The sequence below is a fragment of the Lutjanus erythropterus genome, chromosome 10, assembly GCF_056507025.1.
Source record: "Lutjanus erythropterus isolate fLutEry1 chromosome 10, fLutEry1.hap2, whole genome shotgun sequence".
Lineage (NCBI taxonomy): Eukaryota > Metazoa > Chordata > Actinopteri > Lutjaniformes > Lutjanidae > Lutjanus > Lutjanus erythropterus.
This window is the reverse complement of record NC_139326.1, coordinates 37,531,231-37,545,625: the sequence shown is the minus strand read 5'-3', so window position 1 is coordinate 37,545,625 and position 14,395 is coordinate 37,531,231. Positions and strand designations below refer to the sequence as shown.

At 39.9% G+C, this 14,395-nt stretch overlaps 1 protein-coding gene across 3 annotated transcripts in view; it reads left to right on the top strand.

Annotated features, from left to right (window-relative positions):
* The first annotated feature begins 257 nt into the window (after positions 1-257).
* The window catches only part of entrep1 (endosomal transmembrane epsin interactor 1), a 30,743-nt gene continuing 16,605 nt past the window's right edge, over positions 258-14,395 (top strand). The window contains exons 1-3 of one of the 3 annotated variants that reach the window (XM_084729219.1): positions 259-848; positions 7,734-7,790; positions 13,116-13,226. In XM_084729219.1, coding sequence (XP_084585345.1) covers positions 570-848; positions 7,734-7,790; positions 13,116-13,226 — 447 coding nt within the window. In that variant the 5' untranslated portion in view covers positions 259-569. Of the gene's footprint in view, positions 849-7,733; positions 7,791-13,115; positions 13,227-14,395 lie in introns of all 3 variants that reach the window. The other 2 variants (XM_084729223.1, XM_084729222.1) reach the window with 2 other exon arrangements.

Below are 14,395 nucleotides of genomic sequence, written 5' to 3'. Positions count from 1 at the left end.
ACAGCAAAAAATTGTTCTCTTTTTTACTTATTGTCCCCAATATCCTCCCTGATTTTCTTCAGCACACTACAACATGTATAAAACTATAGGAGGAGATGGGTCGTGTTGGGTGGTGGTGGGGTGGGGTTCGGGTTGCCATGTTTTTTATTTAAGCCCATGTCCTTCACAGGTTTGCGCACGGGCCTGCTACAGAATCACCTCTGCTTGCATGGAAGAAAAATGTAGTAAGTGCATTTCATGCATGTGTGGTTTGGAGTGTAGGTTTTATTTGAGTACTCAGATTTGAAGAAGACAGCCCGTCCTGTTTACATGTTACACATGGCCTGCTGTGCCCCTCCCCCGTCCTCACTTTTCTCAACCCGCTGCCAAAATATGTGAAAGTCAATCCAAGCGCTGCCGTTGAGTGCAGGCAGCCTCAGAGAGCATGTTATTTAAAACTGGACACCATCATGGCAGGGGCACGGAGCAGCTCCTCTGAGCTCCGCGCGGATCCTCCCTTCAGCCCGTGAACACCAGGAGAGATTCCTTCCGTTTTTTTTTTTTATTTTGTTTTTTTTTTTTCTGTCGACATGTCTCTCCCGGTGGTGCTGCCGGGTTCCTGCTGTCCGGTGACCGGGGCTTCGCAGCTCGCAGAGCCGCCTTACCGAAACCGACCCCGTGGCTTGTCCGCCTCTTCCCGGATCACCGGCGGCGGCTCTCGGCTGCTGCTGCCCGGGCGGCCGCTGCTCTCGCTGGGCTTGCTGCAGCTGCTGCTCGGCGGCTCCATGGTGGCGCTGTCCTTCGGAGCTCTGTCCCTCAGCAACTCTCCCCCCATCCGAAACTCGTGTCCCTTCTGGGCAGGCTCCTCGGTAAGTTAGACACGGGCTTCCATAACACCAGTGGACATGTGTTTTATGTTTGTGCCTCTAACATTATCACAGTAACAAAATAGGCCTACCCTTTCCAAGAGTTCACACAATCAGTATGGACAGTGCAGACGTGAGTTCGCTCTCCACAGGGACAACAGCGTTTTCTATATCAATATTTAACACGTTAAAGACGGAAATGACGACAGAACAATGCTGTATATCACTAAAACATATAAACTGATGGTATATTGACTTGTATAATTAATGTCATTAACAGACAAAAAACAAAAAGACTAATAAAAGTAGAAGTACTGATTCAACTTCTTTACTCAAGTAAAAGTGAAAAAGTGCAGGCTCTGAAATGTACTCAGTGTATAAAAGTAAAAAGTAGCCATTGATTTTCTCTTGTTACATTGTTTTCATCTTATTACATCTTTTACATGATTATTTTGTTCAACTTTAACAATGCCTTCTTTTTGTGATGTTTTTCTCCATCTTATGTCTTTTACGTTATTTTTTGTGTTGTTATGTCCCCTTAAGTTGTTTTTGTCTTGTTACGTTGTCTCCAACTTGTCATGTCTTTTATGTGATTTTCTTCTCGTTAAATCTCTTGCGTTGTTTTATTCTTGTTATGTCTTTGGCTTTTTTGCGGAACTTTTGTCTTGTTACTTCTTTTATGTCATTTTTGTCGCTCTTGCCTTGTTAAATATTTTACGTCATTTACGTCTGGTTACGTCTTTTGCTTTGTCCTTAGCTTCTTACGTCTTCTTATGTCATTTCACTGTCATTTTCATCTTGTTATGTTTTTCAGATTGTTTTAATGTAGTTATGTCATATGTCATTTTCGTCTTGTTTCATCTTTAAAGTTATTTTTGTCTTGTTACGTTGTTTCTGTCTTGTTAAGACATGTCCATCTCGTTGCGTCTTTTACATGTCTGAACATTCAGTAGACTGTACATTGTAGACGTGAGTTAGCTCCACTCTGGAACAACAGGGTTTTATATATCAATATTATCAGATATTAAAGACTTAAATGACGACAGAAAAATGCCATCAGCTACATCAGAAATCTTGATACGTCTTTTACGTCATTTTCATCATTACATCTTTTTCGTTGTTTTATTCTTGTTATGTTGTTCTTGTCTTATGTCATTTTCGTTGCTTTTGTCTTGTTACATATTTTACACCATTTTTATCTTGTTATGTCACTTGCGTTGTTATGACTTTTGCGTTGATTTTCGCTAGTTATGTCCTGTTATGTCATTTTCATCGTTACATCTTTTACGTCCTTTTCTTCTTATGTTTTTTTTTCATCTTGTTACGTCATTTAACTTTATTTTTGTCTTGTTATGTCTTATTTGTCACGTTACGTCATTTTCATCTTGTTACGTCTTTTACATTTTTAAACATTCAGTAGACTGTACATTGTAGACATGTAAGTTAGCTCTGGGACAGCAGCATTTTATTTATCAATATTTATTAATTAAAAGACAGAAATGATGACAGAAAAATGCTAAAGGCTATAGCACAAAAACAGATGAGCAGTAGGTACCAGGGCTGCACAGTATAAAAGTAGAAAGTAACCCTTGTTTTCACCTTGTTCTATTTGTTCTTACGCTGTTTTCATCTTGTTGCGTCTTGTTATGTCATTTTTGTCTTGTTAAATCTTCTACGTAATTTTCATCTTGTTACGTCTTTTTTGCTGTTTTCGTTACTTTTGTCTTGTTACGTCGTGTTTTGGTACGTCTTTTATTTTGTTTTCATCTTGTTACATCTTTATGTCATTTTAGTTTTGTTTCGTCTTTTACATCTGTCCAGCTCATGCGTGATATGCACTGATAGATAGATACACCAAGGAATTGTCTTTTATATGTTATTGTTCCATCCATTTAAGTCTTGATGTTGTGAAGGCAGCACAAAAAGATGCAAAATAAAAAATAATCAATAACGAATTAACAATAAAGTAACAAGATTGTTTTGAAAATATAAGGAGTAGAACATAGATATTTGTGTTAAACGTAGGGAGTAAGAGTAAAAAGTTGTCAGAAAAATAAATAGTTACTCAAGTAAAGTAGAGATACCTGAAAAACCTACTTTAGTACAGTAACAAAGTATTTGTACTTCATTATTTCCTTCCTCTGGTTGTTCATACTGTCTCTCTTTCAGGCAAAGCACTGGTGGTTTGATGTATGTCACATTATTGTGAGCAGTACAGGTCCCTGTCAAAGAAAACTCATCCCATAAGAAAACTCCTCTGCTGTTGATTATGTGCAGTAGTGTTATTTTCCTGATGTGCAGCTGCAGAGCTTCAGATTCAGTCAGACTTACAGAAAAACAACAGTTTACAATCCTGGACTACAAAGAGGCTGGGATGCTGTGTGGAGCGTAATAAATCCAGAATGCAAAGATTTGCAAACGTCTTTCATCACTCTAATTCTAGCTTTTGGTGAAAATTTCTTTTCTAAAGATTTGTGTATTTGAAATATATGTAATTTATAAAGTCCTATTCACACAGGACTGTGATTTTATTGCCATGCATGTCTGCAGTTTGTGAAGTAAAAAATCCACTGCATATTGCCCAACTGGGCAAGTGAGTTTTCAGATTTACTTGCCCGTCCATGTGGGGCAGGCCTTACTGTTGAGCCCTAAAATACTCAACCATTATTTCTTTATTCCAATTTTTATTTTAACATGTTCAGCAAGATAGAAGTGCAAGAAAAATGTGCATGATTTCGTCTTTTATGGAGCTAGGCTAGCATTTTTCCCTTTGCTCCGGTCCATGTGCAAAGCTAGGCTAAACACATCCTGGGTAAGCAGTGGTAAGATGGCAGACCAAGCTAATTTCCCAAACTACGAACAAGAACTATTCCTTTAACTGGCTAAACATCACAGACAGTTTTGTAACTCTCATCCTTTTATGAGTGAAATAATTTGGCATTAAATACAAAACACATGTCCAAGGTAAAACAGGGATTCTTGTTAAAAGTGAGTGCTGCTGGTAAAATCCCTCCTCTGTGTGCTTCACCTCACTCTGCTGCTCCTCCAGCCTTTGGAGAAGATTGAATTCCCAAGGTTACCTCCTGCTTGTATTATGTATCTCCATCAATTCAAAGCTATTAAAGGATATCACTGTCCACTCCAGTTCTCCAGTCTCTGCTGAAGCATTCCTGTGTTTCTCACCATGTCTCACGCAGTAATGTGCAGTATGTGTGTTGTGTTACAGTGTGGCAGTGATTGGCAGCAGTGGAACACAGAAGTGGGCGGACTGAGAGGAGGAAGTTGTACATTTGTAGTAGTGGAAGTTCAGTTTATTTAGGGGTGTGAAGAAGGGTTGGGCGATATCATTGCTGGGTCTTAAAGGGTCTTCATCACAGCACCATATGTCTGTAACTGTGTTGTGTTTAATAAGAAAGTAGTAAACAAGACATGGAGACATAGTGCAGTGAATAGAAATAACAGCCTTTTGTTATTTTCTCTTCCACATGTCAAAATCAGAACATGCGGGGACACTACCTCAAATACAGAAGGCTTTGGAATCACAGTGTAGTCGCAATGGTATAGGGCTCAGTGCATGATGACTGTGAGCCATCACAATGGAGGATGGCTTCATCCATCATCATCATTTTCAGGACGATTGGCCCAACAGCAAAATTAAGATTTTGATGAAACTGAGAAAAAGTCATAAAAGTTGACATTTTTTAAGCAGAAAAGTAAATGAGAAAATATGCAGATGAACTGAATGATTACAGTGGTTGTAGGTGGAATTTGCAACCCACCTGTCAATTTTGGTGAAATCTTTGAAATTTTGTCTTACAGTTTTTGCTGCACAAACTTTTAGCAGGGAACAATAATAATAATAAGAAGAAAGAATAAAAAGCACAGAAATAATAGGGGTCCACAGAGAGTGACACTGCTTGGACTATATACTGAGAATGAAAGGCATAGAACATGACTTCACCATCCTGAGAAAAAATGGCATATTAGATGTTGTTGGAAAGTAGCAGGATCCCGTTTCTGAATTATGTGGTATCAGATATATGTACTCTGAGACAAGTATTATCAGTACCCTCCATGACTGTCTGGCTGCCATAACGGAGCAGACATCTCAGAACCTTCTCCAGTTAAACCCTGATGGAGGTCCTCATGTTTGGTCCAAACAAATTCATCTCTGAAATTACAACCCTGTATCAGCACACTGGCCACTTACGTTAAACCAACATCAGCACCAACAAACCTGCCTCTTTCTACCCTGCAAAATTGCCAAAATAAAATCAATGCTTCCTACAAGAGGCTGCTCATCTGTACCCTCATCTTCTCACATCCTGGTTACAGTAACACTCCCTACTCTGTTGTCACCCAAGCAGCTCTGTTTCATCTACAACTTGTACAAAATGCTGCAGCCAGGCTGCTTACCACAACCAACCTCAGAGCCCATATCACACCAACCCTCACTTCCCTCTGCTGGCTTCTGGTTAAGTTTAGAATAGGCATCATGATCCTACTTATCACATCCAAAGTCCTCCATAGTCTTGCCCCACTGTACATTTCTAAACCTCTGCAGCCATACTCCACCTCTAGACAGCTCAGATCAACCGATCAAGGTCTTTTCTGTATAGCCGGCTCCCACTGTAAATCCAAGGGCGATCGTGCTTTTGCCATCCTGGCCCCATCTCTCTGAAACAGCCCCCCCCCCCTCTGTTAGATCAGCTGAGTCTGTTAACAGTTAACGTTTTTATCAGTTGGACTTCCCAGGGCCATAACCTTGCTTTAGTAGATTTACTGCAAAGCTATGCATGGGACATATATATGCTGTTCATCACTTTGGAATATTGTTTTAAAAGGTGCTATATGACTAAAATTTGCTTTCTTATTCGTCGATACAATGACAGCATTTTAGGCTGCATTGTATATCAGTAGTGCAGCAGCCCAACAGGACGGTATCAACTGAAGGATGATAACTTTTGACGCGGCTCAATTTATATTTTGTTTTATTAAAGGTACTACAAGGAGTTTTTAAGTAGTGATGAAACCATCTCAATGGCAAATGTACAAATGTTCAAAAGTTAATGAGACCAACCAGCTGAGACAAGATGAGCTATTTCTATATAGTTATTCTTAATGCCTGCCACCAGGTTGAATTCTCAGTGCAGTCAGCTGAAAAGTGTTTACATTTTCCCAGGCAAAGTGCAGCAGGAGGAGATTTTTATTTACATAATTTTATTTTTGACTTTATATTATGTGGTTATTAGGGTGGAAACACTGCTGCTTTTGTACACAGGGGGCTCTAAAGTCAACAAAATATGTAGTTGCATTAACAATCAAATGACTGTGTTATATAAAAGGTGTCAGTAGTAGTAGCACTAAATAGGAATGTTCATGGTGACTAATTCTCCTGTCGATTAAACGCCAAATTTAATTTAGACTAGTTGACTAGTGTAACAGTAAATAAACACTCAGAACACAGTTAAAATTGAGCACAATTTATTAATTGATAATGTTTAACACTGTCCAGAGAAATACTGTTTATTAAGAGCCATTTGAAGCCATTAATCAGTCTACAATCACCAAATAGTACTTTAAATGGCACTGACATGCATGTCACTTTGTGCCATGCAATAAAAACATTACACATTAACCTACAAAACATGACAACGTGACATGACAACTCACTAAATGCTTCACCTTTTCATACTGAAGAGAGTCACAGTGTCTGCAGGTAAACCACCCAGAGCTGATGTTAGCTGTCAGCCTCTTACACAGTGTGCTAGCAGCAGCAGCAGCAGCTGCTCTACTTGCAGGTAAATGTTGGTGTCTGTGCTGAATGTGGTCACATGTTGCTCTAGTCAAGGGGTTATATACCAGTTTATTTTGTCACAGTCTACATTCAACGTTATTTCCATTTTCTAGATTAAAACACTGCCAAACCACACTGGTTTTATGAGCTGTCATCAGTCCGACTTTGCTGATAAAAACATCCGGGGTTGCCTGGGCCATCGGGACATACGTGCTAGGGCTGTCACATTTTCAAAAAATCAAGGTTGAACGAATTTAATTCATTAGGATAAATTCGAACCCTCGGTACACTTGGCGCTGCTCCGCTCGTCTGTGGTGCCTCTGCTGCCTCAGTTGGGTGGTAAGCTAGCAGGTGAGCTCGCAGGTTTGTTGTCGTTGAAGAGTAAGACAGCTTTTCCACAAAGTCGACAAACAGCCTTACTACACGCTGCTTCTCAGGTGTTTTGGTGTTGTGATTATCCGCTCAGGACAGCTTTGCTCGCTATTGTCCATTAACTTTAGCTTTGTTTAGTGATAGGTGAGTAGGGCATGCAATAGCTCAACATGATAGTGAATTCTTAGAGCGCCCTCTGTTGGGTCACAAGGCAAACTACATCAGATTGTCTGATGCACCTATAGACTGCAGCCAACATTTTGAACAGGTAATTACAGCTCGAACATGAACTTTTCACCTCATGTCTGAACGAATGTCTGAAACAATAATGAATAAAAAGTGACAGCCATAATGCGCACTTACAGTGTATGGCGGGAGGGGCTGCTGTCTGATGGGGCTGCAGCTCTGACTAGTGGCGGGCGGCTGCATAACACCTTAGAGGCAACAGATAACTGGCATTGTGCATGAATAAAATATTGATAAATAGTTTAACTGACTAGTATTTCTGGTGCAGACTAGTGAGGGTTGAGATGTTTAATTGTGTAGTCAACTAATCGCGCACAACCCCTGTACTAAATGTGAGCTAGACTCCTTCAAAGTAATGAAAGGAGTAGATTTGTGTTACATTTTGTCAGATCTATGCATTTTTATGTGTTTGTATAGTTCTATGTTGTGTCTTTTGCACATTGTGAACATTGTTTTCCCTCATGTGTTTCCAGGTCATTCTGTCAGGCATCGTAGGCCTCACAACATGGAGAAGGCCAATGCTGCTTCTGGTAAGGGAAAAAGGTTTTGGATCTTTTTACGAAGCAGTGATTACACTGATTACAATGTTATGTTGCTTTTAAATTGAATCCAACAGTAAAAGGAAGAGGTGGATTTAAATGATCACCTAATGAGGGCTGTCCAACAGAGCCCAACAGTCTGGAGGCTTCCAGGAACCATCCCCTGATGCAATCATCTGCTGAGGCTCTGTTGTACATTAATCTGCTCTTTATGGCACTTGATTGGACAAACTAGATCTAGATCAAGGAAAGACAGATATTGTGTAATAAGGGTGTAGAAATAGGGATTCCTTCCAAATACCTCACTAAGTAAACAGCCAGAACAGTAAATAAATGGTGTCATGGGGTGAACCGAGGAAAGGTTGAAGTGTTTTGTGAGGCAGCAGCAGTAGGAAATGTTGTGTTAGCATTAGCAGTAACTAAATCTAGCTCTGATATGGCTGTAGGAGAGTGGACAGTAAACAGTGAGGCTGAAATCAACCAGATCAAATTACAAACAGTAACACTGGATTACATGCTGCATTGTTTCCTGTCAATACCCTGTGTGTGTGAAGGCAAGTCAAATCCAGTGTGATGATGGTGCCATTTATGATAAAAATGACTTTATGAGGAGATAAGTACTGAGTGTAAATGCGTTGAATGACTATTGCTGTAAAATGTTGATCATTAATAATATTAAAAACGGTTTAACCGATTGATTCCACCAAGCATGGCACATCACTGCCACGGTTCTGATCCCTCCTCCGCATGTCTGCAAGCCCCACCAGCAGCGTTTCAGAAGCATTTCAGCAGCGGAGCACTTGCTTAGACTTTGTTGATTATGTCCTCTTTCCTTGCTCTTTGTGCTTCTACCATGGATAAGCAGACTCTGTGGTTCTTTTCTGTCTGTCTTTATGATTGTGAGTCTGTGCGGGGTCTTTTATTTTGAAAATTAATCGGATTCTCCTGTTTTCTGTCTGACTTCCCGCCCGTTCGATCTGCTCTGTGCTAATTGACCCGGCATCTGTCAAAAATAGACTCGACACGTATTTGAAGTGGAGCGGAGAGCTGCTCCTGGGAGCTGCTGGTGGAATCACAAGCATTGTGTAGAATGGCTGCGATCAGCTCCGGCTGATGTGGAGCAGACGTGCCTGGTGGAATTTAGTTGTAGGACATTTTGAAAATCGTCCTATAACTGTAAAGGCCAGGGTTATGTAACCACATCTGAAAGCAGACGTATTTCTGTCAAGGTATTGTTATGGAAATGGAAAAAAAAAATCTGAAAAGGAAAAACTTCCTCAATTTTGCAAATAAGTTTTTTTTGTTCACTTGAGGTGGTTTTTGCCTTTTTTGAAAAGGAATTAAGTTTAACAGAAGATGGAAACACTTAGGCCTAACATACATGACTGATCAGCTCGTGGCTCTATAATACGTACATGATGGCTACACACAGAGCAGATGGAACGTTCCTCACATTAATACATGAAACTAACAGAAATGTTTGATTTCCATCCTGTTCTCTACTTCGTTTTTCACGATCTGTGATTCAGTGTTCTTTTAATTGTGTTATCTTGTTGTGACCTCTTCTTCTGCAATGGTATGATGGTTTTGTGACTGGAAAGTTGGTGCCCCCTACTGCTTATCTCAATACCGATATGTAATAATCGCATCCGAATAGCAGATAGAAACAAGCAATCATTTACATCCTCTTTCGCCAGTTTGCTTGAAAGTTGGTTAAAGTTTGCGAAACATTTGGGTTAGGGCTGCTGATAATTTTCATTGTTAAGTGACTAATTGTTTATTTTATGAAGTGTCAAAAAATTTGTGAAAAATTCTCATCACAGTTTCCCAGAGCCCAAAGTTACATCTTCAAATTTCTTGTTTTATCTAAAAATCCAAAAACTATCATAAATGACAAAGTAAAGCAGCAAATTCTTACATTTTATAAGCTGGAACCAGCAAATATTTGACATTTTTGCTTTAAATTTCCCTAAAACCATTAACCGATTATCAAAATAGTTGGCACTAATTTTCTTTTGATTGACTTATTGAAACTCAGCTAGTCCCTCTTGTGATTTATATCGTTGCTCTCATTTGTACATGTGAAACTCACTCAGGTTTATCTTCTTGCCTCCACACACCCGGCCAGATTGCAGAAATTGTCTCACACAGTCACCCAGCAAAGACGTGGGTGCCACTGGGACTTCAGACCATCTGACAAACACTTCTGTTAAAGTAGTTACTGAGTTACTGACCCTTTCAGTTCTGCTCTGGACTTTTTTTTTTCTGAAAGTTGAATACTTGCCTCTGAACTTTCTGGCTGCTTTTTGAAAATGATCCCATCAAGTATTAAGTTCTTTGAGTGAACGTCGTGGAAGAATGAGCACATTGCATTGACAGTGCTGATGCAACTCAATCTGAGCTGAGCTTTGTGGGTCCATTTCCATTTGAGCCAGGATGTAATGAAAGATTCAGAGCACCGAGGCAGCTCACTGCCACCAGACAGTGTTTGTCGGTCTGTGGTTGTGTATGATGCCTCAGACAAAGCTGGAGGTGTGAGCGATTGATCAGGTTATCGATGGCATGGAATCCCATACCGTCTCATCAGTGTCGCGGGGTGTTGGACTGGGAGTTTCTCTGAGAATATAATCAGCGCGCTAAAGCTGCTCCGGATCGATTTCCTGTTTTGAAGAAACTTCCTGAGTAAAGAGGAAAGATCTGTTAGCTCACTCACCAGTCTGTACAGTTCAGTGGGTCGTGGGAAAGATTATCTGTGGATTCTATTAAAAACTTTCTTGACTGTCAGTCCTAATGTAATCACTGTTAAGCAACCATGAGCCTTTGTAACACAAGTATGGATATAATTAGTGAGCTGGATGGAACATCAGCAGCACGGTATAAACAGGCTGACCTTCCTGGAATATCCCACCAGCACTCATAATAAGAAGGAGTTGTAGTTCACAAGAATCCAGCACTATCAGAAATGGACTTCACACAACCAAAACAGAGTCTGTCAGGCTCGCATGTGTTGCCCAATTTCCCTCCCATAAATCTGACCGCAGCGAAAAGTGAAATGTGTCACTGAAGCAGACGGGGTAGAAAGAGAAGTCTCGGAACTGAGTGTTCAACAAGTAGTCAGTCAAAGGTCTTTAATTGCTAGTAAGTGTGCCTCTTGACTTGAGGTGATTTTGTCAGACGACAGATGTAGACGGTTATTTTTAAGTGAAATCAGCTGTGCAGGCTGAGGTGCAGATGTCAGTAAGAATGCTGTTGTCCCAGTAACCTCACGTGTCCTCATGAGAACTCCTGAGCTGGCCAAGTTCAAACTCCCCAAAAACACAAGTTCAAATTAGGTGAGGACTGTGTGGAGAAAGGCCCACTGACTTTCAGACAGACAACAAACTATACAAGAGTCACAGACTTTGAACAACAACAGCCCACACTGGCTTTCTAGCTAATGTCTCCTCATCTAAAATAAAACTACAGATACAGGTCTATCCTGTATCTAGGCCGTCTAAATTTTAAAATGTGTTTTCTTGTGAAAATGACCCGTGGCCACACTAATAGCGTTTCCAGCTGTTGGCCTGTTTACATTTGTACCACCAGCATCCCAGACGTTAATTTGCCGTTTTCAGCGTGTAGGTTGCAGCTCAGGGGTTTTGTGTTGTTTCCTGGGGACTTTGAAAATATAGACGCAGATGCTGTGATGCTGCTTGGAGCAAGCGACCAATGACAGGACTTACACCTGCAACGTGCGTCTGATGAGTCAAACTAGTGCAGCAGTAAATCCATACTTGCGAGTTTTACTTGGCCAGGAGTTCTCTGGATTTTTTGCAGCTGCTCACTGGGGCTTTTCCTTTTCAAAAACATGTCCATTTTTGTGAGCTGGCACAGGAGCAGAGCAACTTTGGTGTGAGTACAGACCGGTCCATTTCAACACTGACAGCTTATGATCTGTGATGAATGATGACTGGCAGGCAGTTAAAAGAAAGATAGGCACGGTAAATAAGAATTTGATATGCTATATATTATAATTTGCATAGATTTTGGCCCACACATTCAAAATCACTGATCTAGCATATCTGTTTTTCAAACCACCGTTATATAAATCAAATATCGCTCACCCCAAAGTCACCAGACTCCTTTAGCAAAAACAATAATTTTACCTCACAGAACACAGGAGCTGCTGGTCTCCTGCCGCCTGAATCGGTTAGTTTGTTTGTGTCATTGTGCGACTTCAGTGAATCTGAACTAACCATTTGAAACACCACGGTCTTGTGATGTACATTGGTTTAATTAACAAGCTGCTAAACAACCAACCAAGTTTGACTGTAGAAGTAACATGTTCAGGTGGTGTAACTGGTTTTTGTCAAGTGGCCATTATAGTAACCATTATTTTTCATAAAAAACATGATAATATGCAGGGAAATTAATGAGGTATACAATATAATAACTATTACACTGTAATAACATGTTTTTTTACACAATTTTACATACTTTGTCAAAGATTATTTAGCAAACAGGTGTTTTCAGCATAAATCTCCCACTCAATATTGCAATCCTAATTGATCCTAATGAAATATATTTTCATGTAATGTACTTTTTGTATGGGTACCCACAATGTTTGATATTTCTCGTTCCTTTGTGGTTACACCACTTGACATTTTCAGGTGCATTCCATGTTACCTTTTATAAAAAAATGTCACAAATATCATTTAAAATCACATGTAACTAATATAAATACAAAATGTACTTTTTAACAAGCCTGATGCATGGTTTTAAAACAAGTTTTTAAAGGATTTAAAAACCCTTATTTGTCACTGACTCTAAAAATAGACAAACACAGCTTGTCCAGCTTCCTGAGGATGAGCGTGTAAAGTGATGAATGGCAGTCTGGAATGATCTGAGGCGCTCTGATAATAAATTAAAAAATCCTTTATTCAGTCTTGGATACACCAACGTGTCTGGACTCAACTGAGTCTTCATCAGAACACAAACAGAACTTTCTTCAGTCTTCAGGGCAGGTTTTATATTATTTCTTCAAAGAACGTCTTTCTTCTTTCAGCACTAAAATAATCTTAACAATATATAAGACAACTGGTTTTACTGTTGACTTTAGTGATTTCAGATGGACTTTATTCTAATCTAATGTCATCTCATGTGTCTGTGTTCAGCACGTACACAACAGTTTTGTCTCTCGCCATGTGATTACATCAAATATTTTTGACAGAATATGTCCACAGGCTTGGACACAAGTGTTCAAACCACAATAATCCATCTTCCCCTTCTTCTTTCATCCACCCCACCCCCCCCACCCCCCCATCCCTCCATCTCCAGGTCAATGTGTTTGTCCTGCTGTCTGTGGTGTGTGTGCTCCTTAATCTGGCTGGATTCATCCTGTGCTGCCAGGGAGCCCAGCTGGTTTCCAGCATGACCAGCTGCCAACTGGTGAGCCTGTTACCTGTCTGTTTGAGTCTGTCTGGTTTTGGTCTCCTCATCTGAAGTCTTTTTTTTTTTTTACTTCATGGTCTCTCTGCTTCCTTCTGTTCCTCCTGTGGAAAGCTGGTAGGAAATGACATCTTGAGAGCATCATGTTCACTAATCTATTCCATGTTGAACCAGTTTACTGGAGGAGGATATAACATGGCAAGCAAAGCTTTTATAATTTAATCATGTTGGATGGAAAAAATCTTTATTTATTTATTTATTTATTAACAACCATACAAAATACTACAAAATCCAAGATGATATATTGCCAAAGGTTCATCAAGGAAATTAGATTTCAGCTGAATCTGATGATGTTATGTTTGGAAACTGTTGAACTGTGTGTGTTTTTATGTGGGTGTGTGTGTTTTTCAGCGTGTGCTAAAATGACCTTGGTCAGTCGTAATGAAATCAATCACTCTGTAAAGTCCCACATAAATCTGGACTTATTGCTCAGAGAAGAGGGAATAAACACTCCAATGAGGTCAGATCTACTCAGGCTGAGGCATTTAAGGGAGAATTTCGCAAAACTGATAATAGGAGGAGACGTGTGAACAGAGGATGGTTGTGTATTCTGCTGGATTTACGAGGGTTATGCAATTTTACGGGGGAACTTCTATGCCTCTGAAGACCAGGCACAAACATCTTAGCAGCAGTGGAAATGGATTATTAGACAGGAAAATTAAGCAAATAGGGTGTAACCTAAATTATTGGAGTTTGTGTTCCGTATTGTAACCATAAAACCACTATAGACTGCAGCTGAACTTGTTTTGTTAGGACATTTAAGTGTGTGTAAGTGTGTGTGGATTAACATCAATATCAACTCCATGTCCACATCCATCTGCTCCAGTCTGAACTGCTGGTCCTGATGCCCCCCAACCCTCCTCCAGCCCATCTCACTATCTTTTCTCTGGTTGGAGTGTCCTGCGCTCGAAAGTTTGAACGGTAAAAAAAGAAAAGAAAATCAAGGTTTTCGGTTTTGTCATACTTTATGACATCATCACCAAAGAATTAATTTAAAAATCATCAATTTGAGTGAAGTGATTCATCAGATTCGATGAGTCTGTTTTTTTTTTATTAGACAAACTTTCTTAGATTAACAGAACTCTGCAATTTCGTTGACATCAGTGATG